Raw genomic sequence first — 27,001 nt, 5'->3', positions numbered from 1 at the left:
CAGAAACCTTATCAGAAAAATGGCATCAAGTACTTGGCTCCGAGACTTCAGGGAATTAAACACGAGAAATTATTTGTTCAAGCTTCAACCTCGATATGTTATTTTTTTGTTTTATAGCCTCGGAGCCAAGCTAGAATTTAAATACATCGAATCCAGGAGCAAAATTTGCCTCTTAAGGTCCTATGAAGGCGCCCAGCTACGCTCATGGCCCGCATAATATGACAATAAACTAAAAGTGAGTGGACTGTTCGATTTTATTAGCCCATATTTGTTAGTTACTAAAAAGAAAAAAGTGACAAAATGGAGAGCAGTGGCTCAGTGATACACTTAAGGTAGGCTCTCTAACCACACGCTTTTTGCTGACAAAGATTGGGGGATACAATATAATAAGAAGCGTGAAGTCCTTATTTAGTTCTCCGTATATAACTTTGAATCGAGTCGGAAATTTGCAAAAAAAGTATGTAACAATGAAAACCAGCAACTGCACACTTCTTAGTAAATAATAAAGATGGTATTTTTGTTTTTTTTTAAGCTCGACATAAGCTCACTACATGACACGAGCATGGGACAAAGAAAAATTCTGAGTCCTCGACGGGAATCGAACCCATGGCCTCCCAGATGCCGGTTGGGCGCTCTAACCAACTGAGCTACGAGAGACTCGTTGTGAGCTGGGCCATGACAATGACCTGTACACTATTACTTACAGTCGTTGTAATTGATACTTATTTCGGCTGACTCAGGATCGGTATCGTAAATGAAACACCCTTATCACTACATGTAATTCCCTTATACCACCTTTGTTGTTTATTGAGACATAGTATGTGATAACTTGCAGTCTGAATGCCTTGTTATCAGACCACAGGCAGACAATCATCTGTGTTTGAGGCCGCGTGACGTAAGCGTCACGGTACACTATTTGATCTCATACGTTCGCTGTAATTTGTAACGATTAACCTCGGCTTGAGTCAACTGATCGCGAGAAATGCTCCATAAAATACTGAATTTCCCATCTTTTGATCCCAAACTTTTATTTACTGTAAGCCAGATAAATAAAGTTCACATACCTTTTATCGTTTGTGTGATCGTTTGTGATTTTATGGGGTTTTGAGGTCGTTAATTCCTCACTAGCCGTCCCATCCCCCCCCCCCCCCCGAACACGGTGAACTGTGACGCTGACGTCACGCGGCCTCAAACACAGAGGATTCTCTGCCTGTGATCAGACTACAAGAGAACTGGTAAGGTAATTTTAAGGGCAGACTATGATTAAAGGCAAATGATGCCTCAAATAAGTTTACATGGTCACACTTAATAAGCAAAAAGCCACACTTACGAATAAAGTTTTAACGAGTGAATCCTTAGCCCCTTTTTTTAACCACATGTTTCCTAAACTTATGGCAAGAATACAGTATTAGAAACAGTGAACTCTATGCGAATTTACAATCACGAAAATTGTAATTGTACCACAGAATGCTGGGCCTAAATTGTGAAATGCCTCACCTTATTTATTCAAGGCAAATATTTCTCTAGCTACATTAAAAAAAGTTTTTGACTTTGGCTTTTTGCTTACTTCTTACTGATTGTTCGACCATACCAAACTTGTGATTTATTATAATTTTATTTATTAGTAGTAAGCTTTACTCGGCTGTCGTGAAAAACCGATTTTTTTAAATTGCTAGATGATATTCTTAGCGTGAAGAAAGTTTCAGCTCCATTTACAAGGGCACATCCGTGAAATTTTAAAATTCCTACAGGCGGTGGACAAAGTTTCTCAGGGAGGCTGAAACAATGAATAACAAATCCTAAAAACATCCTACAGTACTCTCACTATTTGAAAAGAGTAGGGCACGAAGCTCCCGGAGTTGTGGTCTACGTAGCTTTTGTGTGTAGTAATTTACAGAATGTGAACAGCGCATTTGAACATTTACATATCAATATGGAAAATGCGCTATATAAATGCATTATCATTATGTTATAAATGCGATCCACTAAGCGAAGAACTCCCGACGGAAGTTATTTCAGTTTGTCCTGTGGATCGTTTGCTGAAGTACATTTCAGTGACACACGACTGTGGTGCTCTGAGTAATACCAATAATGGTCTGGGAGTACGACGACGACGAATCTGACTGTGAATGGGGCTGTCAATACGACGACGAATCTGACTGTGAATGGGGCTGTGAATACGACGACGACAACAAATCTGACTGTGAATATGTTGTTGCGGTAAGGCTAGTCGCCAAGGACACGTCTTCCTCTTGCTTTGAAGATGAGCTATCAATAACAAGTACTAGAATTGAATACAGACGTGAACCATTAGAACCATGTTATTTCCGTTCTTTAACAAAACATTAGCTCACTTCTCAAGTAAATTACATGGATATAAAGGTATTTATTTTGCAGGAGTGGCCTTTACCGACTTAGGGCCTGTTTATATGGAGAAGAGTTGTCCCAGGTAGGAGGGTTACTCTCTCCCCCCCCCCCCCCCGAGCCAGCTTTTGCCGAGCGTTTATATGAGAAAAGTTCTCCCTATTGGCCGAGCCAAAACTTGGCCTTCTCGTTTCAAAAGATTGGCGAACGTTGTTTTATAACATCTGATATGGCGGCCTTTTCTCAAATTTGGTACGACTAAGACCCATTTTTTGGAAGAATTTATCGCCGACTTCGATTTCAATTATCCGCCATTCTGTTTTGGCTGGTTGAAGCGTTTGCGCATGCTACGTACTATAACTTGTCCCCGGTAGGCCAAGCAAAATAACAAAACTGTTATAAATGGAAAAAAAGGTGGCTCGCTCCGCAGGGTCGCCCTACCTTTAAAGCCAGTGATCCTCTACTCAACTTTGCAATTTCTCATATAAACGGATCGCAGCTATTTATAAAGAAACGTACGAAAAGCTCTCTCGCCCGGGGTGGCTCGGTATGGTGGGTAACCCTCCTGCCAGAGAAAACTTTTCTCCATACAACTTTTTGTCCATGGATAATAATGAATTAACTTTGAAAGAAATGTCAGAAAATTAGCCTTCGTTAATAAATGCCGGACCCCGATTAAGCGCCGGCTTCAAATAAACGCCAGGTCCGCCAGACCAAGTTTGAAATAAAGAAAATACAAATTACAAATTTTTTTCATTTCATACAATGTGGATGGGCTTCTACGGTCTCGATTAATAGCGCCAAATGACGCTTTCCATGCGATAACGTTAGCGTCATAACATCATACAATTCTCCCAGTTCCAATATTACTTATCAACATCCTGCATAAATTGTGTAATCCAAAATGAAGCAAACCTGTGATAGTCGAGCAGCTAAGATTTGATGTAGCCCCAGTTGTAGATGTTAATCCTGTGCTGCTGCTAGTTTGTGTTCCTGATGATGGTCCAATGTTGCGAGAAGTCGTCAACACTGATGTCAGTGTGTTGATTGTCGACACCATTGCTGAAGGCAAAGGATTTGTTAATGGTTACTAAAAATTGAATACCTTTAACGGGGAAAAAGGACCGGGAAATGAACGTTGCCTTGAACAAAAAAAAGTTCAATCATTTTTGTATTTTAATTAGCTCCGATCCATGATACATCGCTATCGCATTTTACAAAAAGCCTCAGCCATGCCAGATTGGTATCTTTTAGGGGTTGTTTTCAAAATTTCCGATGGGCATCTCAGCCCGCAAATGTTCTTCTTGTCAACCTGTGGTGTTTGTTGTGAGATCAAACCACGACGGAAATGGTAACGAAAACGTGGCGTTCGAAATTTACCCGTAAAAGTTGGAGCTATTGCTCCTCCTTTTTTCTTTCGAGGTTGTTTGTGACTGGGTCGTTTTTTTTTTTGTTTTACGTCATTGGTGAGCACCGTTTTTATACAGTGAGAAAAGTTTTAATACAGCTTAACGGTTCGTTTAGCCCAGAAATGTCATATCTTATATTGCAGCAGCTAAATATACAGTGGCGGATATAGTGAATCATCACACCCTTTCCCCTTCCGCCCAAGGCCTTGCTGAACAGAAAACTGGGCGGAAAATCACCCTTATCCTTGTCAAGGCTAGGGAAGAAACGTCCCATCCTCATTTCGCCACGACACCCCTACCTCCATTGTAAGTGCATTCGAAAGTGAGGCAAACCTGAGAGGCTTGGACTTGAAGAAACCACGGATCTTTTGCTAATGGCGATGCTTCTGCTACGGATGCTGCTGTTGCCGCTGATACTGACGCTGCTGCTACTGTTGATGCTGCTGCTACTGATGCTGCTGCTGGTACTGATGCTGCTGCTGGTACTGATGCTGCTGCTGGTACCGAAGCTGCTGCTCGTACTGATGCTGCTGCTGGTACCGATGCTGCTGCTGGTACCGATGCTGCTGCTCGTACTGATGCTGCTGCTGGTACCGATGCTGCTGCTCGTACTGATGCTGCTGGTGGTACCAATGCTGCTGCTCGTACTGATGCTGCTGCTGCTACTGCTGACGCTGCTGCTACTGATGCTGCTGCTGCCACTGCTGACGCTGCTGCTACTGATGCTGCCGCTGCTACTGCTGACGCTGCTACTGATGCTGCTGCTGCTACTGATGCTGCTGCTGCTACTGCTGACGCTGCTGCTACTGATGCTGCCGCTGCTACTGCTGACGCTGCTGCTACTGATGCTGCCGCTGCTACTGCTGACGCTGCTGCTACCGCTGCTACTGCTGACGCTGCTGCTACTGATGCTGCTGCTAGTACTGAAGCTGCTGCTGCTACTGATGCTGCTGCTGCTACTGCTGCTGCTGCTACTGATGCTGCTGCTGCTACTGATGCTGATCCTGCTACTGGAAAGAGAATTCCAATTCCAAATAGTTTCATGGTGATCATTTGCTTTAGAATGATTGTTTTTGAAACACAAAATTTCTCACCTGCATTTGTAGTCCAGAGCATTCCCACCATCTCTACAAGTGTCAGCTTCGACGTTTGGTGAAAGACCTTGACTGTTAATCGGAATTTTGCACTCGTCGTTGTCATCTTCAAGATAAAAATTTCCATCTTGCCATAGTAGTATAAAGGCTTCGCCTTCACTTGATATAGTTTGCTCAATGTACCCTCTGTAGCACGAACCCTCTTGTCGAATAGCTCTTAGTGGGCCTTCCATCGGCGAGTCCGTCGTCACTCTGGCGCAGATGGTATTGACCGGGACATCAATATTAAGTATTTCATTTACGAGTGGGGGAGTAACTGTTACTGCAAAATATACTTCGCTGCTTCCGCTTTCAAGCAGGAAGTCGCCATATTCTCTCCAACGCCCTGTTTCACTGTCAAGCCAATAGAGCTTCAGAGGAATGCCAGTTCCATTTTTAACACACCCAGAAACAAGAGACAACTTCATTGGTTTACACACGAATAGTTGCTGTCCAGTGTCGTCTTCAAATTTCAGCTTTACCGTACCGTAGGTTTCTAAAAGTCCTTGTTCACCGTCTTCATCTATTGTGGTAAAATCTCCAGGAGCAGTGAGGACATCTGAAAGGCTACGAGGATCAGTAACACTGATTGTAGCGCTGGCATTGCCATGAAAAACAGAACCATTTTCTGTAAGGAATGATTCTGCTGGAAGTTCGAGATTGGCAAAACCGTCGATGTTTGGATCACTTCTCAAAGAAATGTTAAGAGGCTGGGATGCATTGAAAACAACAGGGGATGGTATTTGTTTCAGCATTATTTTGTGAAAGATTTTACCACCTTCTCTTATTACAATAACCTTTTTCCTTTCTTCATACTCTTCATTAAAAGAATCTTTGAAAGTGACTACAACTCTTTTCACATTTTTTTCCGAGATTGCGAAGAAAAATGTTCCCTCTTCGTCTGTCTTAGCGACTACCTTACCACCATAAATTACATCTCCATATTTTATGATTTTTTTCTCTGGACCACCCACTATGATGCCTTCTATGACGGTGACGTTTTGGATACAAATGCCACATGAACAGTGTGTCACTTTTGTAAGGTTGTATGACGAGACATCTCTGCATTTCACCAAAACGTGTGTGAAATTACGAGCTCCACAACAGAAAGAAGGATCTCGACACGAAGAATTAAAGGAAAAGTCTTCTTTTAAGCAGGTGACAGGCTTACATTTGCCAAGATCTATAATGCTGCTGTTGGTGGCACTTGTAACACAGCCCTCAGGTAAAGTAACCTTGTTGGATTTGGGTTTTGGAGAACACGTGTCTACGCTTTGCTCTGAAAACACAAAAATTAACTGTTGCTTAGAACAAAAATAAACATGTCATTCATACAGCTAACAAATGAATGCAACGAAAAAATAACTGTGAGACTGCTTTGGTAACAAGCGGTTTTAGCACAACGCTCATCATTTTGTTGTCTTACTCATAGCAGCACGTGTACACGACGTAAAGAAGAACAGCAATCTGGAACTGTAAGCCAAACACTTGAGACTCAAGACTTGGACCCAGGAAGTCCAGGGTTTCCCATTCAGCAGTTTTAACGTCAGTTTAAACAGAACCAGTGATATAGACCAGGAGATGGAGTTTTGGCTCTATCACAATGGTACTGTTTTTACTTTCTGTTTTTAATATTTTCTGCCTTAAATTACTATTTGTTTACTTTTTATTTGTTTTAATACTACTTGTATGCATCCCGTTCTCTGTGTTTCTTCCTCGCGAGATCTACAATCTTTGACAAAAGTTGTTGACACATTGACTTCGCTCTGATGTAATAATGGCAAATTTACCACTAGTTTTTAAAATTGTAGCAAAGTGCTACTAGAAACAAACTACAACATTGATAGGGGAAGGGGGTTGGAAAAGTGGGGCAAAAGGATGAAACTAGTCCAATTAACAATAAAATAGGGCCTAAATTGATTATGTGTCAACACTTTTGTCAATGATTGTAGCCAAAGCACATTGAGGTTTTTTTTATCTACTCAGCTCGTTTAGTTTCCTCTATTCTGAGTAGTTTTTGGCCCGTCTAAGCTATTTCTATGCTGTATTTTCATTTAATGTCATGCTTGGCAATATTTTTTATATGCTCTCTTGGTTTGGCTAATAAATCGTTGGTTGTTGTTGGAGACAACAACAACAACAACAACGTTCGTATGTTCGTTAGTTCAAATCCTAAAGAAAAGTATCATCTTGGTGTTAGAAGTGAAGGAAGACCCACAACAACATTAGCGGATTTTAGATAGTAAATGAATGATATACTGTTCGAAAAAAAAATTGCTTTACATTCTGTCTTAGTTGGACGTGACGGTTACATGGTTGCATAACTCATTTTGGAAATTTTTAAAGTTATTTTCAGCTGTAATACCAATTAAATGCAGCTGGAAGTGGGAATGGGCAACTCAAACAACTGAATTTCAGTAAGGATACATACCAACTATCTTTAAGACAGCTGTGTTAGAGAATTCTGATCCAAAGTCGTTTACTACTCTACAGCGGTAAGTGCCATTAAGGCCATTCGAAGCAGTGATTTCAAGAGTGTTGTTATAGTTGTAAAGGTCTTTATCAATGATATTGTTGTCCTTGAACCTAAAGGGTAAATTAGCCATGTTCAAAACGAGCAGGGGACTGGGTACGAATATTCAATATCGATTGCAATGAAAAACTGGGCCCGTCATCTAAAAGAGCATCCAAAAATTAGTAACTCAACCAAATTTGAGAGTTATTAGTTTAAACGCATAGGTATGGTTCACTTGTAGAAATTGCTAAAATAAGAGAGCTTAGTATGGATTGGAGGGACAGCTGTCCATCCAGCCATACTAAGCTCTCTTATTTTAACGATTTTTAAAAGAGTTCCATGCCTTTGCGTTTAAACTAATAACTCTCAAATTTGGTTGAGTTACTAATTTTTGGATGCTCTTTCAGATGACGGGCCCAGTTTTTCATTGCAATCGATATTGAATATTCGTACCCAGTCCCCTGCTCGTTTTGAACATGGCTAAAATTATATTAACCGAAAATTAAATACTTCATGTATTCAATATAACAGATGAAAGAACGGTCACGGTCCGATATGGGAGTAATGCTTAATAATTGTTACCAGTGAAGTAACGATGTGAAGAGGGGGCGGGATAGCCACGATTAACTAGATGGGCTCCTGCCCAGGGTAAATAGCAATCTTCCAGTTGCTTAATGCTATGGGAAGTAGAGTTTAAGAAGTTTGGCACCGGTCGGCTACAAAAATGTCACATGTAAATATCATAATCAAAGTCAAAGTTGTGCGCCAGATGACCATTTATAGCATTGATCTTTCCTATCCAAACATTACTCACCATTCAATTTCTGGTGGGGGATTTCCTTTTCCATCACAACAAAATGTAACACTCTGGCCAGGCATCCTCATCTTACTTTCTGGGTGTACCGTTACAGATGGAGGAACTGAAAAATTTAATACAGATATCGTGAATTTGTAGTACATGTATAAGATAAGTAAACGTCACACAAAGAAAAGCATTCGATCGTTGGTTTTTTATTTATAGTCCTACTGTCTGTTCATTTACTCCTAAAGTCGGGAACTCAGTCAGAAATTCAACCAGAGAACCAGTCGGTCGGTCGGTCATTCAACCTGTGATTCAGTCAGTCGATCAGTCGTCTAAATGCTCCATGATATGCAGAGAACATATCTTGCAGAGCAAGAACTATGTCGATACCCTTTTATCGATAGACGTATAAGGGTCAAATGCACTAGACTTATTACTCCCTTTGTACTGTTACCGGTCGGTCATTCGTTCGTTCGTTCGTTCGTTCATTCGTTTGTTTGCTCGCTCGCTCGCTCGCTCACTCACCGGCAATTTCCAACATGACAGCGATTTTAGCCGTTGTGGGCGTCATTACAGTCGTATTCTTCTTCATGGGAACAAAACCCGTTTTGGTTATCAACAGCTCCTGGTGGGCGTCTGCGCAAACATTGAAAGCGGTAAAAAAGCCGCTGATGTCTGTTTGGGCCAAAACTCTGTACGGTGATTCCACCAATGCAATGCTGGCTTCCGACAACGAAACATTAGTCTTGCTAAGAATTCTACCAGTAAGTACGTGATCATCGCATGTACAGGCATTGCATTCATCATTTAGCGTTCCTTTGATGCATTTCCTGTTGCAATCTAAGAGACAACATTTTATCGGTGAAATGAGGTGGGGATACTATATTAAATCAGGATAGGGTACTTAAATAGGGTTATATTTAACAATTATCCTGCGAAATCGCGCGGAATATCGCCTGATACTTAGTCGACGAGGCCTTAGGCCGAGTTGGCTAAAATCGGACGATATTCCGCAAGATTGAGCAGGATAATTGTTTTATTATTCAACAAATTGACAACGAAACAAATTCTGCAGACAGAAAAACTGTAATTATGCAGCGCTTTACAAGATTTCGGACGAATCTTCGCAACCAACGTATATCGCAGGATATCTGTTATGTATACGGATGACAGTTAACTTTAACATTTTGACCATATATGGGCAGCGCGCGCATGTGTTGAATAATAATTAGAGGTATGTGCGTCCCCAATGGGTAAGGCTTTTGAGCTGCTTTGGTTTAAACAAGGGTAAAGATTTTAAATATTTCTTTAAAATAGGACATGGTTTGTACGTTTTTGTCTTGCTTTTAAAATTTGTAATATTTCTACCCAACAAAATCTCGAGTTATAAGAAAGCCAGACATCGTCACTTATTGATGTTCCATAGAATGCCTAGCACTATACTAACATGCCCACGCTGATTACCTGCATCTTCCCGCAATAATCTCATCTTATAGAATTCCTTTGAGTAATAACGTAAACAGCATTTTATTTTTATTTTCTCATCTAGTGGATACCATGCTGTCACCATAAAATGTGTCTCCCCTCCCCCCACCAGTAAAAAGGAATATATTACGCATTTTTTCTCAAACCTGGACAGTTCCATTCTGCGCAGGTTTTGCTCTGCATGGGTTTCCCAGCACAAGAAACAGGAGTGAAACCTGAATTGTGTCTAATAGCAACACATGTCCTGTTTCGCTGTCGTGTTCCGGTACCACATGTTTTACTGCAGTCACTCCAAGAACTCCACCGAGACCATTTGGCTTCTAAAAAGTAGACAGAAATAATTCTAAAATGAAGATTAAAAGTGCTCTTTCCTTTCAGGCAAAACTGAAATTTGAATTTAAATTGGATGTCCCTATTTTCCCTTATTCTTCCTTTTCCTTTTTATTTCCCACACCTCTTCGTTTTTCTGACCCTTGGAGGAAAAACTTAAGCTGTGGCATGTTTGCACTAAAAAAGCCCTTTTTCAAACTGACTAAAAAAGAAATATCTTGCAGCATAAACTCTTCCCACCTGTGTTGGGAACAAGGTTTGCAAGTGGTGACAAAATCGTGGCTGGTGTGGGCGAGAGGCTAGTAGCCGTGCTTGATCCTTCAGAAGAAAAAAATAAAGACTCACATAACTCAAATTTAGAGTCAAATCACTTAATTCACCCTTTCCCCATTTGTTAGTAGGCACACTGAGGAGAAGGCCCAATTTTTCACTCAAAAATTTCCATTAAACCATTCACGAAACCATTTCCCTTGGAGAAAGACTTAAGCTGTGGCATGTTTGCACTAAAAAAAGCCCTTTTTTCAAGCTGACTAAAGAAGAAATATCTTGCAGCGTAAATTCTTTCCACCTGTGTTGGGAACAAGGTTTGCAAGTGGTGACGAAATCGTGGCTGGTGTGGGCGAGAGGCTAGTAGCCGTGCTTGATCATTCAGAAGAAAAAAATAAAGACTCACATAACTCAAATTTAGAGTCAAATCACTTAATTCACCCTTTCCCCATTTGTTAGTAGGCACACTGAGGAGAAGGCCCAATTTTTCACTCAAAAATTTCCATTAAACCATTCACGAAACCATTTCCCTTGGAGAAAGACTTAAGCTGTGGCATGTTTGCACTAAAAAATCCCTTCTTTCAAGCTGACTAAAGAAGAAATATCTTGCAGCATAAACTCTTTCCACCTGTGTTGGGAACAAGGTTTGCAAGTGGTGACGAAATCGTGGCTTGGCTGGAGGTGGTCGATGCTGGTGTGGGCGAAAGGCTAGTAGCCGTGCTTGATCCTTGAGAAGAAAAATATAAATAGAGAAAACTCACATAACTCAAATTTAGAGTCAAATCACTTAATTCACCTTTCCCCCATTTGTTAGTAGGCACACTGAGGAGAAGGCACAATTTGTCACTCAAAATTTTCCATTAAAACATTCACGAAACCTGCCCTTACTGAGGGATGTGGTGATGGTTCAAAGAATGTTATCACGCCTTGTCGCCCAGTGTCTAGCAGAAAAGTTGTCTTTTGGATCTGGTGTTCATAGTTGTAGAACAAGACACTGTAAGAACTTACCCTCTATTTTATGCACGTCTACAGGCCAAAGATTTTTTTTACCATGTAACAAGAAAATATAAGAGTTAAACGGAAGAAACAAAGAGATCTTAAACAATAGGGGAATTTGAAAAGATTGGTAACATACTTTGTTAGAAATAATTACGTTTTAAATTTCTTATCTTAATATTAAAAAAAATAAAAATAGATAAATAACTTTATTTTGGTGTCAATATAATGTATTTAGCACCGCTGTGCGTACTTCGCTAGCCTTGGCTGAGAGGCGCTCATTACATACAGAATTTTTTGATAAAAGTAGAATACGAATATCTTACCTCTTACCTCAGTGACACAACAATGTTACAGTAAAACGCCGAAATTTTGCCGAAAAAGCAAATGTATATTGAACAAAAGAGCTATTGAAACAACTTCATGCTTTCATTGAAACATTCAATGAGAATATTTCAAAATCGGGAAATCAAACATTCACAAAACTTCGATATATCATTGAGAGTCGTTTTGTCTTTAAAAATATGTAATAAGGGGGTGAGGGGGGGGGGGGGGGTGGGGTTACCATGCCCGTTTAAAAGAAAATGACAACTGATTTGCCTGTCGAGCTTCTCCTCTAATAGGAACCTCGTAATGTTCTGTGTGCACGCGCGCTTGTGCGTCCGCTAGATGACGCAAATATTGTGCGCAGAAAGGATGCGCAATGCAATTCACTAGAATCACCTTAAGTTCTCGGGGGACAGTCACCGTAGGCTCATCATTAGGCATGTATCTAGAGCGTATGCACGACTTGTAACGACTAAAATCGACAAATGTACGAGGTATTCATGACTGGATGAAATATGGGCGCGTGATTTGAGGTACCGTGTTCACTTGTAGCACTGACAATGTAAGCAAAACGACAGCCGGAAATACGTCTGCGTTCGCAGGCCAGAAGCATTGTAACTCTTAACTCAAGGAATATTGTGAACTATTTTTCCGGTGGGTTTAGTTCAGCATCCAACATTTTCGTTATTATAATTGCTGTCAGTATGTTTATGTATACCAACCTGTGTTGCTTTTGGTGAGATAATTTTCATCACTTTGTTGCTCTGATAGTTGTTCTACGAGGTACAAAGAAAAAAAAACACGTATTTTTAATCATCATTTAGTTGGCTCTTTAATAACAACAGGTGTTGTCATCGATATCCTTGTTTTACCAATCTATATACTTTGTTCATGTACTACTGTATGCATATTACACTTTATTAAAAACGTTAACTAGCTATGGTATATTGCAATTCCTACGTTTTGATTGGTTAACAGGCAATGGTATATGGGCTAGTTCACCATTGACCACAAATATTATTTGAATATGGGGAGCTCAAAAGTTCCAATTCTTTGGGCGTTTTCAATAAAACAATTATTCCACTCGTGCTTGTTGGATATGAGATCGTTAAAGTCAACTCGACGCTAGTAAGTAAGTAAGTAAGTAAGTAAGTAAGTAAGTAAGTAAGTAAGTAAGTAAGTAAGTAAGTAAGTAAGTAAGTAAGTAAGTAAGTAAGTAAGTAAGTAAGTAAGTAAGTAAGTAAGTAAGTAAATAACGTCTTTATTTATAGAGGGTAGCACTTAATAGCTATAAAGCTAACAAACTCGTGGTCCTCCTATTTACAAGTATTAAAAAATCTAAGATATACATTAAAAAACCTACGATATACAATAATATATAAGAAACGAATTACCAATTAAAAACTACTTATTAAAAACTAATTAAAAAACATTAAATTAAAAAATGGTCAATAAAATGTTGCTGGCTATCTACCATCTCATATCCAATGCGCGCTAGTGTAATAATTGTTTAGTATATCACTCGAAAGTATTGTATAACTAGTTTGTCGAGTACTACTGCTTTAAAAGTGCAAAATTAGCGGAGATTTAGATAATATTATTATGTTGAAGGTGATTTAGTTACGCACTTGTTTGCATCTGAGGAATGGCCTGACAGTTCTGGCATGTGTGGAGTACTTGGTTCAGTGTATAGAATGCCGAAGTTATCCTTATCTGCTATGACTATGCAAGTAAATGTACATTCTGCCCGCTTACAAGATCAAAATCATCAGAAAAGTTACTTGACCTAATGTTTGTTACTTACTACTGCCGCCCTCGTCTCTATTGCCTGTCACATAAATGGGAATTAATGTAGCAAGAAGGACTACCACTGTTACCAAAGCAACTGCAACCACCAGGATAAGTACTATAGCCCGACGACTGGGGCTCGAGGATGGTTTTACTCCTACAATATATTTGTTTTCTTTTCCTAATTCTTCTTCAGATGACATTCTGTTTCCTGCGGAATATTCATTTATGCAAAGCTAGTGACTATCGAAACAAAAACTAAACCGTAGCCTTTGATTGCAAATGCAAATGCAAGTGTAATTCAATTACATACAATAAACCCAATGTTAAGTAAACTAAACAAGAAAATGCATAGAGCATAAACTTAGAAACTTGCTTGCTAACAGTAACTGCTGTAATCTCTGCAGTGCATAGAAAATATTGTCAATATTAGTTTTTAGTTAAGTATTTAAAATGATTTTAGGCTTAATAGTTTGCATAGACACGAAACATCGTTTTTTTGTTCATATTTTGCAATTTCGTTTTCTCTTTCCACGACAACTAAGGAAATAACGATGGCAAATGTCTTCCTTTAACGGAACTTTTGAATAGGTTTTTTTGTAGATTTAGCGGAAAGAATGCTTTACATACGTTTTAAGGAAAACGGCCGGCGCGGTTGTTCTCGATATCGATCCGTCGACTGATTGCGAAAAACAGCAGCTACACTTGCTTTCCGCCGAGAAAAGCTCGCTTTCATCTGCACCAGAAGTAAAGCCGGTCCTCTGTTGATATTAAATTTCGCGCAGCAAAAATAATATTTGGTTGGCTGGCATAAAGAAAGCGCGTGAAATGCGACAACCGGGAGTAACATTGCACTTGCGTGGCGAATGTGGAACAACGAGAAGATACTCCGGCTCGCTACGCGGCAGTTTACATATACATGTAAGTGTTATCAAGCAAACTCGCAGTTTCGACACTTAACAAATTGTTCTTTTCTGTGTATATTGATGACTGCTGTTTTGTTTTTAGTATGTGGCGCCATTTAGTCGGTTAATTATAAGATAATAACGTAGCCTGCGGACTTGTAAAAAGCTTTAAACAAAGCCTGTTGTCTGGCATTGTAAATAAAAGTTTTGAAACGTTATTGTTTTTAGCTAGATAGTAACTGAGTTTTAAAATGTTCGTTGTTTGAGAGTGATATGGAACAAAATGTCATATTTTCAGTTAAAAAGTGTAGTCTTAATAGTTTTCTTTTAAAAGATTGCTCTTGCATGCAGAAAAGATCTTTCACCTCATACACTCGATGCTAATATATTTATGCTGCCAAAGGCTAGTATTAAAACCAGAACGGTGAAATGCAGGAACGCCGGATTACTAAAACCAGAAACACATAACAACCCGGAACGCCACGGACGGAAGAGACAAAACGCGGGTCTGCCATGGGGTAGACCAATCCTTAAAATAATAATGATAAAAAGAAATTAATAATAAATAAATAAACTCATTTAATATGAATCCATTAAATCCATACTTTCGGATAAGGACACCGATTCTTCGGGTGAGGATTTCGATGTGGATCTCAAACAAGAATGGTCATGAGTCAGGACTTCAAGTCGGGATCTTAGGACCGAATTTCGAGTCAGTACCCTCCATTTTAATCACATTATATATCTGCTTAAGGAAAAGGGCTTAATCGAATATAAAATGATTACAGTATTTAGAGATTTTACCTCTCGTCAGAGATAATAGATATATATAACCGTTGTATAGATGGAGCACTCCAACGCCAAAGGCCTTAGCCGAAGTCAGGCAGAAGCCGTCAGAGTATAGTATGTAGATGGACTCCTGATGTAGTATTCTGGCGTTCCAACGCTCCGGCATTCCGCTGTTCCTGATTGTAGTACTAGCCACAGTGAACTTACGTTAACGTCATCTTTCTTATTTAGTATGTAAGCGTAATTTAAACATATAACATAATCTGTATTTTAAAGAAATGTAGGTAAAATGTAACCTTAACCTAAGAAATAGTAAAACCACGAGCAAAATAGCGAAAATCTGGAGTATATATAAAGGTGATGTTAAATGTTCAAAAAAGAATTAATTGACAGTTCAGTATAGGTTTACTCAACGAAATATATGTGCAATCTTGTGATGTTGCTAACAAACGAATAAAATCGATTTACTCGTTTCTTATCAACATCAATCACACGATTGTATCAACAAGCACAGGACCGTTTTGCTAGTGATTGCAAACTGAATGCCTTTGATAATTGATTGAATTTACGGAAAAGGTATTTCAAAAATGATGACATGTTAATTTACAGAGAGGTCTATGTTGCAAAAACAACGTAACAGTCGAAGTGAATTAGCGGACACACTCTGGAAGCAGAACGTGTCCGTAACTGGAGCTGGTCGCTTGATCTTCGGAGGTGGACACTAGCAGGCTAACAGTATGTAGGATGACATGGGTAGCAGCTTACCGAAGTTTGCTCACTCACTCACACTGAACTTTGACAATGACAAAACAGCAACTAACGATCTTTATTAACGAGAAAATTACCAAATGTGTCACTGCAATTACACTGACGGTGAGATCATCACACAAACAGCACAAACAGCGGCATTGAGGCTAAATATAATTTGTCGTTTCGGGGTGTCCTCTTATGGGAGATTAGAAACGAAGTACTCCTTGAAAGTGTCCGCGGCCCTTTTGCGAATGGGTACATGTAAACATAGAGTTTTCGTGGGAGCTCAAAGGAAGTTTTGTAAAGATAGCCGTAGATAAAGCTGTCCGCTTACGGCAGCGTCCATAAGGGAGCACTGGTTGTACAACCTTTTTCTGTTTAAATTAATTGGATCTTTAACTTACCTCTCTCAGATCAATAAGTCAAATAACCGTAGTTTGCTTAAACTATCTGCTCGAGAAACAGTTGGCGACGAGCATCACTTTTGACTTCCTTTAGTACCAGAGACGGTCTGCAGCTACGATGATCAATCTTGCATAAAATTATTCCTAGGTTGATTTTTAATTTAATTACTTTGGCAATGAGTCAAAACACACATCACATTCATTTACAAGCATCTGTCGTTTAATGCGGTCGGTGAAGTCAACTTTAGACTAAAACATTCTTGCCATATGTTGACATTGATACTCATTCTTCATTTTGCAAATGCTACATGACCCCATAAGCTTTCAGCTTTAGCTACAATCGTGTATAAATACGTTATATCTATCCCGGGGTGGGGGGGGGGGAGGGGGGGGGGTTGACTCGCAAATGAAAGGACGGGGATGCTCGTCGTCTCACTTAGCGGTATATTTTTGGGATTTTTGGTCTCGCTTAAGGTGTTTCGGGTAAAAAAAACACCAATATTTTTAGCTACAAAGGTCTCGTTTAGGGTTGCACACGAATAAATATACAAATATAAATTCTTTTCTTAGTTTTTCGGTATCTTTAAGGGGTCAAGAAAAGCTTGAGCCACACCCAGATTGGTCTCTTTTCAAAATTTCCGACGAGCATCCCTGTCACTTTCATATAGGATCCCCCCCCCTGATATCTATATCCATCTATCTACGTGCGAGTTATTATTAATAAAATCATTTTGCCTCCAGACCATAAGAACACTACGTGATGTAAACACGTCCGCCTGCTGTGCGGGAAATCACTTAAAACATACTTCTGTGTTGTTGAAAAGATGTATGCACCTGACCTAACACTAAAGAATACGTGCCGGGTAAAATGGGAGCTGGGATTTGGGTAAATTTTCACTGGGACTGGGAATTACAAACAAATAAACAATAGAACTGGGTCTGGGATTTGGAAAATTCGGGAAAACAATGGGTTGGCGAAAATGGGATTTGGGCAAAATTTCGGCTGAGAAATGGGATTTTACACCTCCCCTACAGGACACTCTGATAACATTATTTTTTTAAGTAAGGGGGGAGGGGTGGGTAAGAGTAAGTAAAGAAAAGGAAAAATAATGTAAATTGTAAAAGCAGTAAATGAAATGTAACACATGTATGATCATTTAAAGGGTAGGGAGGGCTGTGTTCTTAAATGGTCTTGCAACCATCTTGTTCATAATAATAATAATAAAAAAAACAGACCAAGTTACAACAAAGCGTAATTTTATTTATGATTATAAAAAACTACCCAATATATAGAAACATTACATGAGGCTCTTTTCAAAGGGTTATATCCCTGAAAATCGCGCCGGATTCGGGGAATTCCGCCACAATTAACAAGTCTTCAAATGCGCAAGTAATGTCTCATATTATTCAACAGTACAAAACTCCATTTAACATCTAAATGATAAGTAAAGGTGATAAAGAACCAAACAAAGGCAGAGTGGTTAGAGCAGTTTTCAATTGAGTGTCGTAAAGCCAAAAGCAAAGTAATTACTCTGGCTAATCAGAAAGGACACAGACAATCCAGTGAGCCAATCAAACTTCGAAGCAAATACTTTAAGCCGGTACGAAGCGCGGGAAAATGTGCGCGAGTGAGACACGATTATTTTTTTTTTTCTGATTGGCTGAGAAAGTGGCGAATGATTTTTAAACCAACCACAAAGTGTAGTTGTAATGCAAAACCAAAGCAAACGCAAATTGTTTTCAACACTCAAGTGAAAACCGCTCTATTACTTACTGTCGTAATACTGCCTACTGAAGCATTCCCTTACTTGGAAAGCACAAGGTTCGGTGCTCAATAAAATTAACACGAAATGAAAAAACTTCCAGTCCAACTTGGGAATTGATTGAAGTGAAAATGGTCCTTTGACTGCAAAATAAATCAGACAAGGCCTACGATGTCGCCTTATTTGGCAATTTATTTGGCAATTTATTTGGCAAATCATCCCGTCAATTAATTCTCAAATAAGACGCTTCGTGGTTTTCTCACCTATGCTTAGTTACTGTAAAAATAGTTACATTGACAATGAATTCTATATGTATTTACAAATTAGCTGTTATCATAGCTAGCAGAGGGGACTAATTCATGGCACGCTCAACAGAAATGCATCCGAGGAGCTGACGATAGGTGCGTCCCTGTAATGTTAAATAGCTGATTAATGCCAATCCAAAAAATTCTAAATCTACAACAAGCCACTAAGCTAACTGTAAGCTGGTTAGTTTGAAAGCTTAGAGTGCGAAGCAAAAACTGCCATCTGCTAACTGTCAGTTCACATTTGGACTATATACTGACGTAAAGGCATTATTTTTCAGTCAATAGCTGGATCAATGGTAACAGAAGATACACAATTTTCATTAAATTTTCACATAAAAACTAATCAGATTTGGTCAGAATTGGAAAATGAGGCACTGGCTATATTAATGACATTTTAACTAAAATATTTTATGGACAGTAAGTTGTATCGGGGGGACTTACTAGCGATTAAAACTGCTTGATCAGTGATACAGCAACATTGATCACCGCTTTGTTATTTATCAGTTCACTGAGTTAATCCAACCTACACCCCCTTATTCAAGTGCAGTTATAATGCAGTGCATAGCCTCTGGAAAACATCCCAGAAAACAGAAATCCCAGCCGAGGATCTCCTGTCCTACAGCTACTCTCTGTAGTCCCCCAGGGGTAACACAGGCTGTTATACAACCCAGGAACATCGAGAAGAAAAGGCGGCAATGGTACATCGCAAATAGAACGATTTAAACCTTGCTGAGGCGGCAGAGAATATGGACACTGGCTTTGATAAAGATCTAAATCGTTTCCCTTATTCAAAACTTTGCAATCTCCCAAAATCGGTCTTATTACAATGTGTGTATTTTCAGAAAAAGACCCGTTAGACAACATAGCACTGCACCTATACTCGAGGCAGGTAGCCGATGCTTCAGCGTCATCTAGTGTAGGTGTTGTTATATCAGTGCTGTATCCATACAGGTCTTTCTTGTTTGCTCTGTAACTCTCAGCCTTGAACACAGATCTTCTTCCAGAGACTTTTACTTTCACGTAACATTTATCCCCGTCATTTGGCCAGTTGAAGGTTTTTACTGTGCTTTTATAGCTATCGTCACTCAACCTAGTTAAGGCCCAAGTAATAATTGATAGTTTAAAAATTGAGTGGATAAATTGTGGTTTAAAGGCCCAGCCACGCGGCATTTCAACCAACACAGTGCGACATTGCTGGTTGGGATCGTGTTCCAAGTTTACTAGAAGGAGCTGGTCAAATGCACGCAACATTTCAATGCAACATATAGCGCAACATACGCCCGGGGGGAGGGGGGGTACTCGAAAAAGTTTTGTACGGGGAGGCTCCGCCCGGAGATCCAACTCCTTACCCTTTTATATACCATTTTGATAGAAAAGGTACCCCTTTTATATACATTTTATTGCAAAAAGGCACCCCTTTCATATGCCTACACGACATCACATTTACCTAAAACGGAGAGTCTTGTCATTTTTTATGTAGCGCTTAATAAATTAAGACGATACAGCCAAAAGTTGTGTCTGCTCGAAATATTTAATGTAAAGGCCTTTTAAAATATCATTTAATATGGCAGATTTCCCTACCCTTTCATATACCTAAATTTGTGAAATCCCTACCCTTTTATATACCTGAAGACTGAAAAAGGTACCCCTTTCGGGCGGAACCTCCCCGTAAAGGCCATTATAGGGAGTACCCCCCCCCCCCCCAGGAACATACGTTGCACGCGTTTGGCCACCCGGTTGCAGATGGTACAATGTTGGACAAGGCAATCTCAGTAAGTCGAACTGGTATGCATGTTCCGGTGGAAAAAATCACAAAAACACGATCTTGGCCAAACGAATACAACGTCATGCAATATCCAGAAATCTTGCGCGAAAAATTTGACCAATTTTGACCATCGACAACGTCATCCAACATGTCGCAACACATTGCAACAGGGTGGTGTAACGTTTGTTGTGTCCACTAATGTTACAGTTGAAACAAAGGGAAATAAAATCAAACTGGCTTAAAAAAATTAAACCAAAAGTAAATTTTTACCAAAAATATATAGAACGTTCAAATGTGCAACTTTCCTATTAAAATGGTTCTAACAAAGCGTAAAAACAATTTCTACAAAATGATATCACACGTCGAATTCTGAAAAGTTCCAGTGGATCTCATGTTGCCATTGTTGAAAAACGTCTTGCTGATTTAACTGTAAGAAAGGGAGATATGAAGAAGAGTCACTCATAAAAGTGGGGCTGCAATATTATATGTAAGGGATGTAAGAATAATACTGTTATAAACGGCGGATATAACTAATGTAAGCTGCTATAAAGCTTAAATTCTTCGGCGTCTTCCATCCGTTATAAGTCTCATTATTTGGTCTTGGATTGAAGATTCATATAATAGAAATTTAATATAAGACCACCTTAAAAATGCCCAAAATGTTACCCCAAAATTTTATTTAAATCGATTCATTGGCACAAGTCTAAATTTAACGATAAAGGAGGCGTTTGAGCCGACAGAAAAAGTTGGGCTACAACAGCGCTGTCAACAGAATTCCTCTAAAATATTCAAATCATTGTGTATGACGTGAAAAACCCCCCCGTGAAAAATGCATTTCTGGAACAAAAGAAACTAATAGCGAAATTCGTATAAAAGTAGGTATAAGAATGCGTTTCAATATTTAAGCATAATTTGTAAACACCTGCAGAAACAGTTCTAACGCCTTCTTTATTGTAAAATTTGTCAGCGTTCCAGTGAATCAATGGAAATAAAACTTAGAAATTGAGATGTTTACTTTATCAAGCATGCGTGGCAATCGTTTCAAATAATCTATTGAGCCGTTTTTAAGATTTTTCACAAAGAGTTTAAAATCGAAAATTACTCAAAAATTATAACAGGAGTGTCGAAGGTGTGGTCCTATTCTCGAAATTGCGACGAGGAAACTCTTAAAAACGTTCACAGCGCCGAAAGATAAATTAAATACACATTTAGGTGCTATTTGATGTAACTTCATCAACGTCATGTTTGTGGCTCGGCCCATTTATTATCATTATGCAAAAATTACAATTTGAAACATTTTTGGGATTTATTCGAAGTCCAACAAACATAATTTTTTTGATTACTTTATACTTTATTTGCAGTGCACCAAATATAGTTTAAGATGTAAGGTGTAAGTTCTTACCTCATAGTTATGAGGTTTTACATCCTTCGAGCAGAGCCTCTTTTAACTTCCCTTCGGTTGAGATTTAGGAAGTAGAAAGAGGCTCTACATAAATCGTGTCATTTCTTTGAAGTCGCCGCAGCCCCAAAGTTTGGGCTGGTCATCCCGGATTAAACCGGTTTTTGCTGCGCGGGCATAAATTTTTTGGAGAAACTGACTGTCAAGACAGAGCCCACAGTACGCTCTCGAAAGCACTAGAGCTGACGAATGCTCTCGCCATATGCTACCGTTTGTGCGCGCGTGCAGCTTTTGGATCATTTAAGATTTCGTTTTTTTTTCGCAAACCAAGAAGAAATTTCACTGTTAAAATCGCACATCTCTACCATACATTTACTAATAATACCTTAAGCAGTACTTGACGTGTTTTTACTAAAGGAATTCAGACGCTCTTTGAAAACAAAAACTTGTAAGAGAAACATTTTGTTCACGCTGTCGTGTGCGTTCCGTCACGCCATTCCGTCCTCGTGCAAGCCGCTCGCGCAAGCTAAACGCGCAAGCATCGCGCAAACCTCAGCTCGCGCATACTCAATAAAGATTTTACACGATTCTTGCAGAGCCCATTCACGTGACTCACTCACTGGATCACTCATTTTATTCTGATCTAACCGCAATTAATTTATGCATTTAACGGTAAACGTGCTGAAAGAAGAGTTCTTTTAAAACGCCATTCAGCACATGTCAATCAAAAACAAATTATTCTCAAACCTCGTTCCCAGGATCTCTCTCTTCCAGGGCACAAGGTTGAATTTTCACAATTCGCTGTTTTCACCGTTCCCATAATACATCTTGTTTACCCCCCAAAATTTTTGCATAAGCATTGTTTTCAATTTCTCTTGGGACTTACAATGACGTACAGTCGTCCCAAGAGAAATTCGAAACAATGCTTATGCAAAAATTTTGGGGGGTAAACAAGATGTATTATGGGATCGTGAAAAAAGAGAATACAAATCGAAAGAGGATCAGTTGCACTATTACTGATGGCAGCTATAGGCTACATACAATTACGCTTACCATGTGACGTGTTTTTAGTAAACAAAACATTCATGCAGCACGTTTTTGTTTCGCGTCACGTTAGGAAAACTTGCCCAGCAGACAAAAAATCGTATGGCCCAGAAAAACTGTATCGAGACACCTTAAATAAACGGCCATCAGGTGCCGCGTATCAATAATTACTCATTCTGCGTGTGCCATTAATTTGTTTCTCCACTCACCTGCAAGAGAATTCGATCGTAGCTATGTTCTGGGATGGATCAGCTGGTCCAGAATGCCAACCGTTGTCCGCTGTGTAACATCTGTTTACACCTTTTTGTCGTTCGCGTCTCAGAGAAGTGTAGACCGTATATATGTCGAAAGAGCCAAAGGGAAGTGGAATACAGAACCAATTTTCGGTGCCAGCAGCATGGCGCTTTGCTCGAGAGGGGCATTTATCGCCGTTGTTATCAAGGTTGTCCTGTTTCTGCAGGTGATGCTTCTGAAAGTGACAAGTCCCAGTTAAATGAGTAACTAACACGTGTGTCCATTCAGGAACCAGTTTGTTTGTATTCTTGTGATATACATTTCCCGGACAACGAATCTCAAGACAAGCAACGTATTTACCATCTGTGGCAGGGATGGCCATTGCAACTGAATCACCAAATTTGTTCGCCTTATCAGTCTTGTTTGCTCTGTAGCTGGAAGCTAGAAAAATAGATCCCTTGCCGTGTGCTAATATTTTGATGAAACAATTTAATATTTCATCATTACCAGTTCGTGCAGGATACCAGCTGAGTGGATCACGAAAATCCAGTGGTGGACTGGGGCGTGCACTTATCAAGTCAAGACTCGCAGAAGCAGATGATGTAAATTCAAATTGTCGGTGTCCCTCGACTAACTGTGGGGCACGACAAGTTTGAACGTCATCATTTTCATGGGGATACACTGGACCATTACTATGAGCGTTTACGTTAAACCTGAACGATCGCACTGAGGGCGACGAACCAACACTTGTTAGTTGAGTTTCAATAATACTGGCCGACACAAAGGCAGGAAAACCATGATCTGGATCTGATGGATCTAAGAATCGTGCATCGCTGCCCTCCCCTTGCATGTAACACTGTCTATTGATCCATACAGATATACAGGTAACTGTGCTGTCGTCAACAGCCCCTTCCAAATACCCAGCATATGTCGTGACGCTCTGATTAGGTTCCTCACAGAGAATTCTAACAGTGGAGCCCGCTGGAGCGGTCACTCGAACTGCACCGAAATTTTGTGTAACGTCGATATTTAGTGTCCCTCGCCTCTGTACAACTGGTGTAATCTCAGTCAACAAAAAGCGAGTAGGGCTTCGTTTGCTTCTGTTTGTTTGTTTTGTGTCCAACCACAGATTTCCAGCCTCCATCCATCTTCCCGTCTTTTCGTCCAACCACCACAGTTTTGTTGTGGTGTTGCCATTGCTGTCAACCGAAATGTTAAGCTTCTCAGGATCTATAAACATTTTGATGGGCTTTGACGTAGACAGCTTATTTCCACTGTCATCCTCAAAGTCGAGGTTGAGCATTCCATAAGTGACCAGCAATTGTTCTTCTCCGTCCTCGTCAACGGTTGAAAAATCCGCCGGAGCTGTCAAAACATCTGACACGTTACGCGGGTCCATTACGCTCAGTCGAAGGTTTGCTTGTCCAGAATATATTGTCCCGTCTTCTTTCAATAGTGCGTTTTCGGGTATTTCAATTTCTGCGAAAGCTGAGTCAACAAAACTGTCACCTAGTGGGACTTTAAACGGCTCAAACGAATTAAATGGTTTTGGTGCTGGTTTGACTCTCATGACAATTTTGGAAAACAAAGATTGTCCTTTTACGATACGAAATACTTTTGTAAAATCAGCATATTCTAAGTCAAATGAGTCCTTAAAAACTACAGCTAATCGTTGTTTGTCATCGGGCACTTTCAACTTGAAGGCTCCCTTGCCACCTGAGTAGTAGTAGTCATTTCCAACCTTTATTTCGCAGTAGGCAATCGGTTTTTCAACTGCCCCTTTTAAGCCAACGACTACCCCAGAGATGTATGACTTGGGTATCTCGCACGCTTGGCAACCACAACGAGTTACCTTAGAGATATTAAATGTCGCGGAGCCACCGCAAGTTATAGTTACTTCTTCTACCTCCTCTACCACGCAGCAAAACCTTTTATCTTGACACGCCGTGTTTGAAAGGGCGGAGTCACTTCGCAGGCATGGCGCTGGGACACATCGTCCTACGTCAACTATGTCATTTGTTGTGCCATACAATGCACAGCCCTCCGGTAGAGTAACGTTTCTGCTGATGGGAGTCGGGTTACAAGAGACTTCTTCGCTTGTATCTGCGTTTGAGTGAGGATATCAAAGAAGAAACAATACATGGGGATTAATTGCATGGTGAAATTTGCTTTATGTCGATCATTTACAGCAAAGAGATTTTGTTTCCCTTTGTAGCACAATGGGTAGGGGGTTTATCTTTACTCGAGCGTGATAAGCAATCGAATCTAGAAGATCAATAAACCACCGAGTTTAGAAAATGAATTATACTGTAAAAGGTGCGAATGCCTAGACCACTCTGAACTGGTTTCGTATTTATCCGTACCGGTGAATGGGTAACAGGGTAAACAGGCGGAATGTCTTTTTTCACTTCAGTTTTTCATTTATCCAAGTGGATAATTTTTTTTAAAGTCAATAGAAAGTTTTTTTTGACACTGTCATTTTCCAGTAATATTAGCAATAAAGTATTAGAATATACTCAAACAGTGGATAGCGTTTCAGTTCGACGCGCGCTGATTGGCTACTCGACTCCGAATATCCTTTGCTATTATTCAACAAATGCGCGCGCTGTCCATATATGGTTAAAATGTTAGCGTTATCTGTCATCCGTACATAACAGATATTTAACAATTATCCTGCGAAATCGCGCGGAATATCGCCTGATACTTAGCCGACGAGGCCGTAGGCCGAGTTCGCTAAAATCAAACGATATTCCGCAAGATTGAGCAGGATAATTGTTTTATTATTCAATAAATTATCAACGAGACACATGTTGCGGATAGAAAAACTGTAATTATGCAGCGCTTTAAAGGATTTCGGACGAATTTTCGCAACCTACGTATATCGCAGGATATCTGGTATGTACGGATGACAGATAACGCTAACATCTTGACCATATATGGGCGGCGCGTGCATTTGTTGAATAATAGCCTGTATCGATCTGTTTTCGTGGCGAACGAAGAAGTTAAAATTTCATTGTTCTGTACTCGACATTTCATTGGCTGAAGCTAAAATGCAGAAATCTTTTGTTTCAGTTCTGCTTTGTGATTGGTTAACTTTGAGTGGGTGACCCCGGTAACAGTAGCCGCACTGTAAGAAACTATACATTAGGGAAAGCTTATTGAAACGTACTTCTTGCAGAAAGGTTATAAAACGGCGGCAACGCATTGAAAGAAAATAAATCTATCGATGAGTTGTTTACACAGGCGATCTGAGACGGTTCACGTGCTGCACGCAACATTTCTTTTTGAATGAAAACAAGTAAACTTTCTTGTTAGCGGTAAGGGTAGGCGTTTGGTTTCAAAAACTACCTTTTTTAGGATTTTGAGATTTTTATATCCATGAAAAAATGGCATCTGTCGTAAACGACATGACAAGTGGGCGGCGGGGGTAGGGCTTTCCACAAGTTGCTCGAGATATCCCAAAAGTGGCTCGTAATTTCTCAAAAAGTTGCTCAAAAGTTGCTCCAAAAATCCAAAAAAGTTGCTTCTGATAATAAAAGTTGCTCGAAAGTTGCTCCAAAAAATCCAAAACGCTGCTTCTAATCAATATACCGGTAATTTCTCTAAATATTTTGCTAATTTCCTTTTGAGGGTAAGATTTATAAGCAGTTTTATGCAATTTTACAGCAAACGGAGTAAGGAATTCTTAATTAAACTGAAAAAATCGTGAAGATATCAAGGAAGTCATGTTTGCAGAAGGGTTTTAGAAACGCCGAAAGTTGAAACGTCTTCCGACGCGTTTCTCGAAAATCTTCGGCAAACTTCGTAAATCTTCGGAAACGTTCGTATGGCCTCCAAATCTACGGAGATTTTTGGTTTGGAAATTCGCTCAAAATGCAACAAGTTACTCGAGAGGAAAAATGTTGCTCGAAGGGGAAAATTAAAGATGTTCGAAATATGAACAGGTGCCAACTTGTTGAAAGCCCTACGAGAGGGGGGGGGGGACGATATAAACTGGACGGGAAAGTCACAGTCGTTTCTAAATACTGATTTTGGTAGTATTTAGGGTGTTAAGGGCAGAACACCGATGTTTTCTGTCGTCAAGTTTTCGTGTTTAGGGTCACATGATTCAAAGTAACTGTAGACTCATTCGTCTGTGTTTGTAGACTGAATTTCAGGAGCAGTTTCTATTGTTTTATAATGTATCTTAATTATTGTCATGCGCTTTTAACACGAGCCTCTGGC

The 27,001-nt window shown here is 39.7% G+C and overlaps 2 protein-coding genes across 4 annotated transcripts in view; both read right to left on the bottom strand.

The window, feature by feature from the left end:
* Positions 1-2,008: 2,008 nt before the first annotated feature.
* LOC144666097 (cartilage intermediate layer protein 1-like) lies at positions 2,009-16,444 on the bottom strand. Of its 3 annotated transcripts, XM_078527444.1 has the most exons (13): positions 16,265-16,444; positions 13,433-13,627; positions 12,351-12,404; positions 10,934-11,032; positions 9,855-10,028; positions 8,749-9,063; positions 8,236-8,341; positions 7,338-7,492; positions 4,868-6,185; positions 4,107-4,783; positions 3,280-3,426; positions 2,210-2,284; positions 2,009-2,131 (listed from the first exon to the last, which is right to left on the bottom strand). In XM_078527444.1, exons 2-13 carry the CDS (start codon positions 13,617-13,619, stop codon positions 2,052-2,054), a joined length of 3,387 nt encoding a protein of 1,128 aa, XP_078383570.1. In that variant the 5' UTR covers positions 13,620-13,627; positions 16,265-16,444; the 3' UTR covers positions 2,009-2,051. The 3 variants fall into 3 exon arrangements, with proteins under 3 accessions (XP_078383570.1, XP_078383571.1, XP_078383572.1); XM_078527445.1 differs by lacking the exons at positions 10,934-11,032; positions 12,351-12,404; positions 13,433-13,627; positions 16,265-16,444 and adding an exon at positions 10,279-10,829; XM_078527446.1 differs by lacking the exons at positions 10,934-11,032; positions 12,351-12,404; positions 13,433-13,627; positions 16,265-16,444 and adding an exon at positions 10,607-10,829.
* Positions 16,445-20,488: 4,044 nt separating this feature from the next.
* Positions 20,489-27,001, bottom strand: part of LOC144665028 (uncharacterized) — a 31,220-nt gene continuing 24,707 nt past the window's right edge. Inside the window, exons 12-13 of the mRNA XM_078526210.1 lie at positions 22,753-24,880; positions 20,489-20,527 (exon numbers count right to left, since the gene is read on the bottom strand). Of these exons, the coding sequence (XP_078382336.1) occupies positions 20,524-20,527; positions 22,753-24,880 (2,132 nt within the window). The 3' untranslated portion in view covers positions 20,489-20,523. The remainder of the gene's footprint in view (positions 20,528-22,752; positions 24,881-27,001) is intronic.

The sequence above is a fragment of the Oculina patagonica genome, chromosome 9, assembly GCF_052425735.1.
Source record: "Oculina patagonica isolate OP01 chromosome 9, crgOcupat, whole genome shotgun sequence".
Taxonomy (NCBI): Eukaryota; Metazoa; Cnidaria; class Anthozoa; order Scleractinia; family Oculinidae; genus Oculina; species Oculina patagonica.
This window is presented reverse-complemented; position numbering and strand designations above follow the sequence as displayed.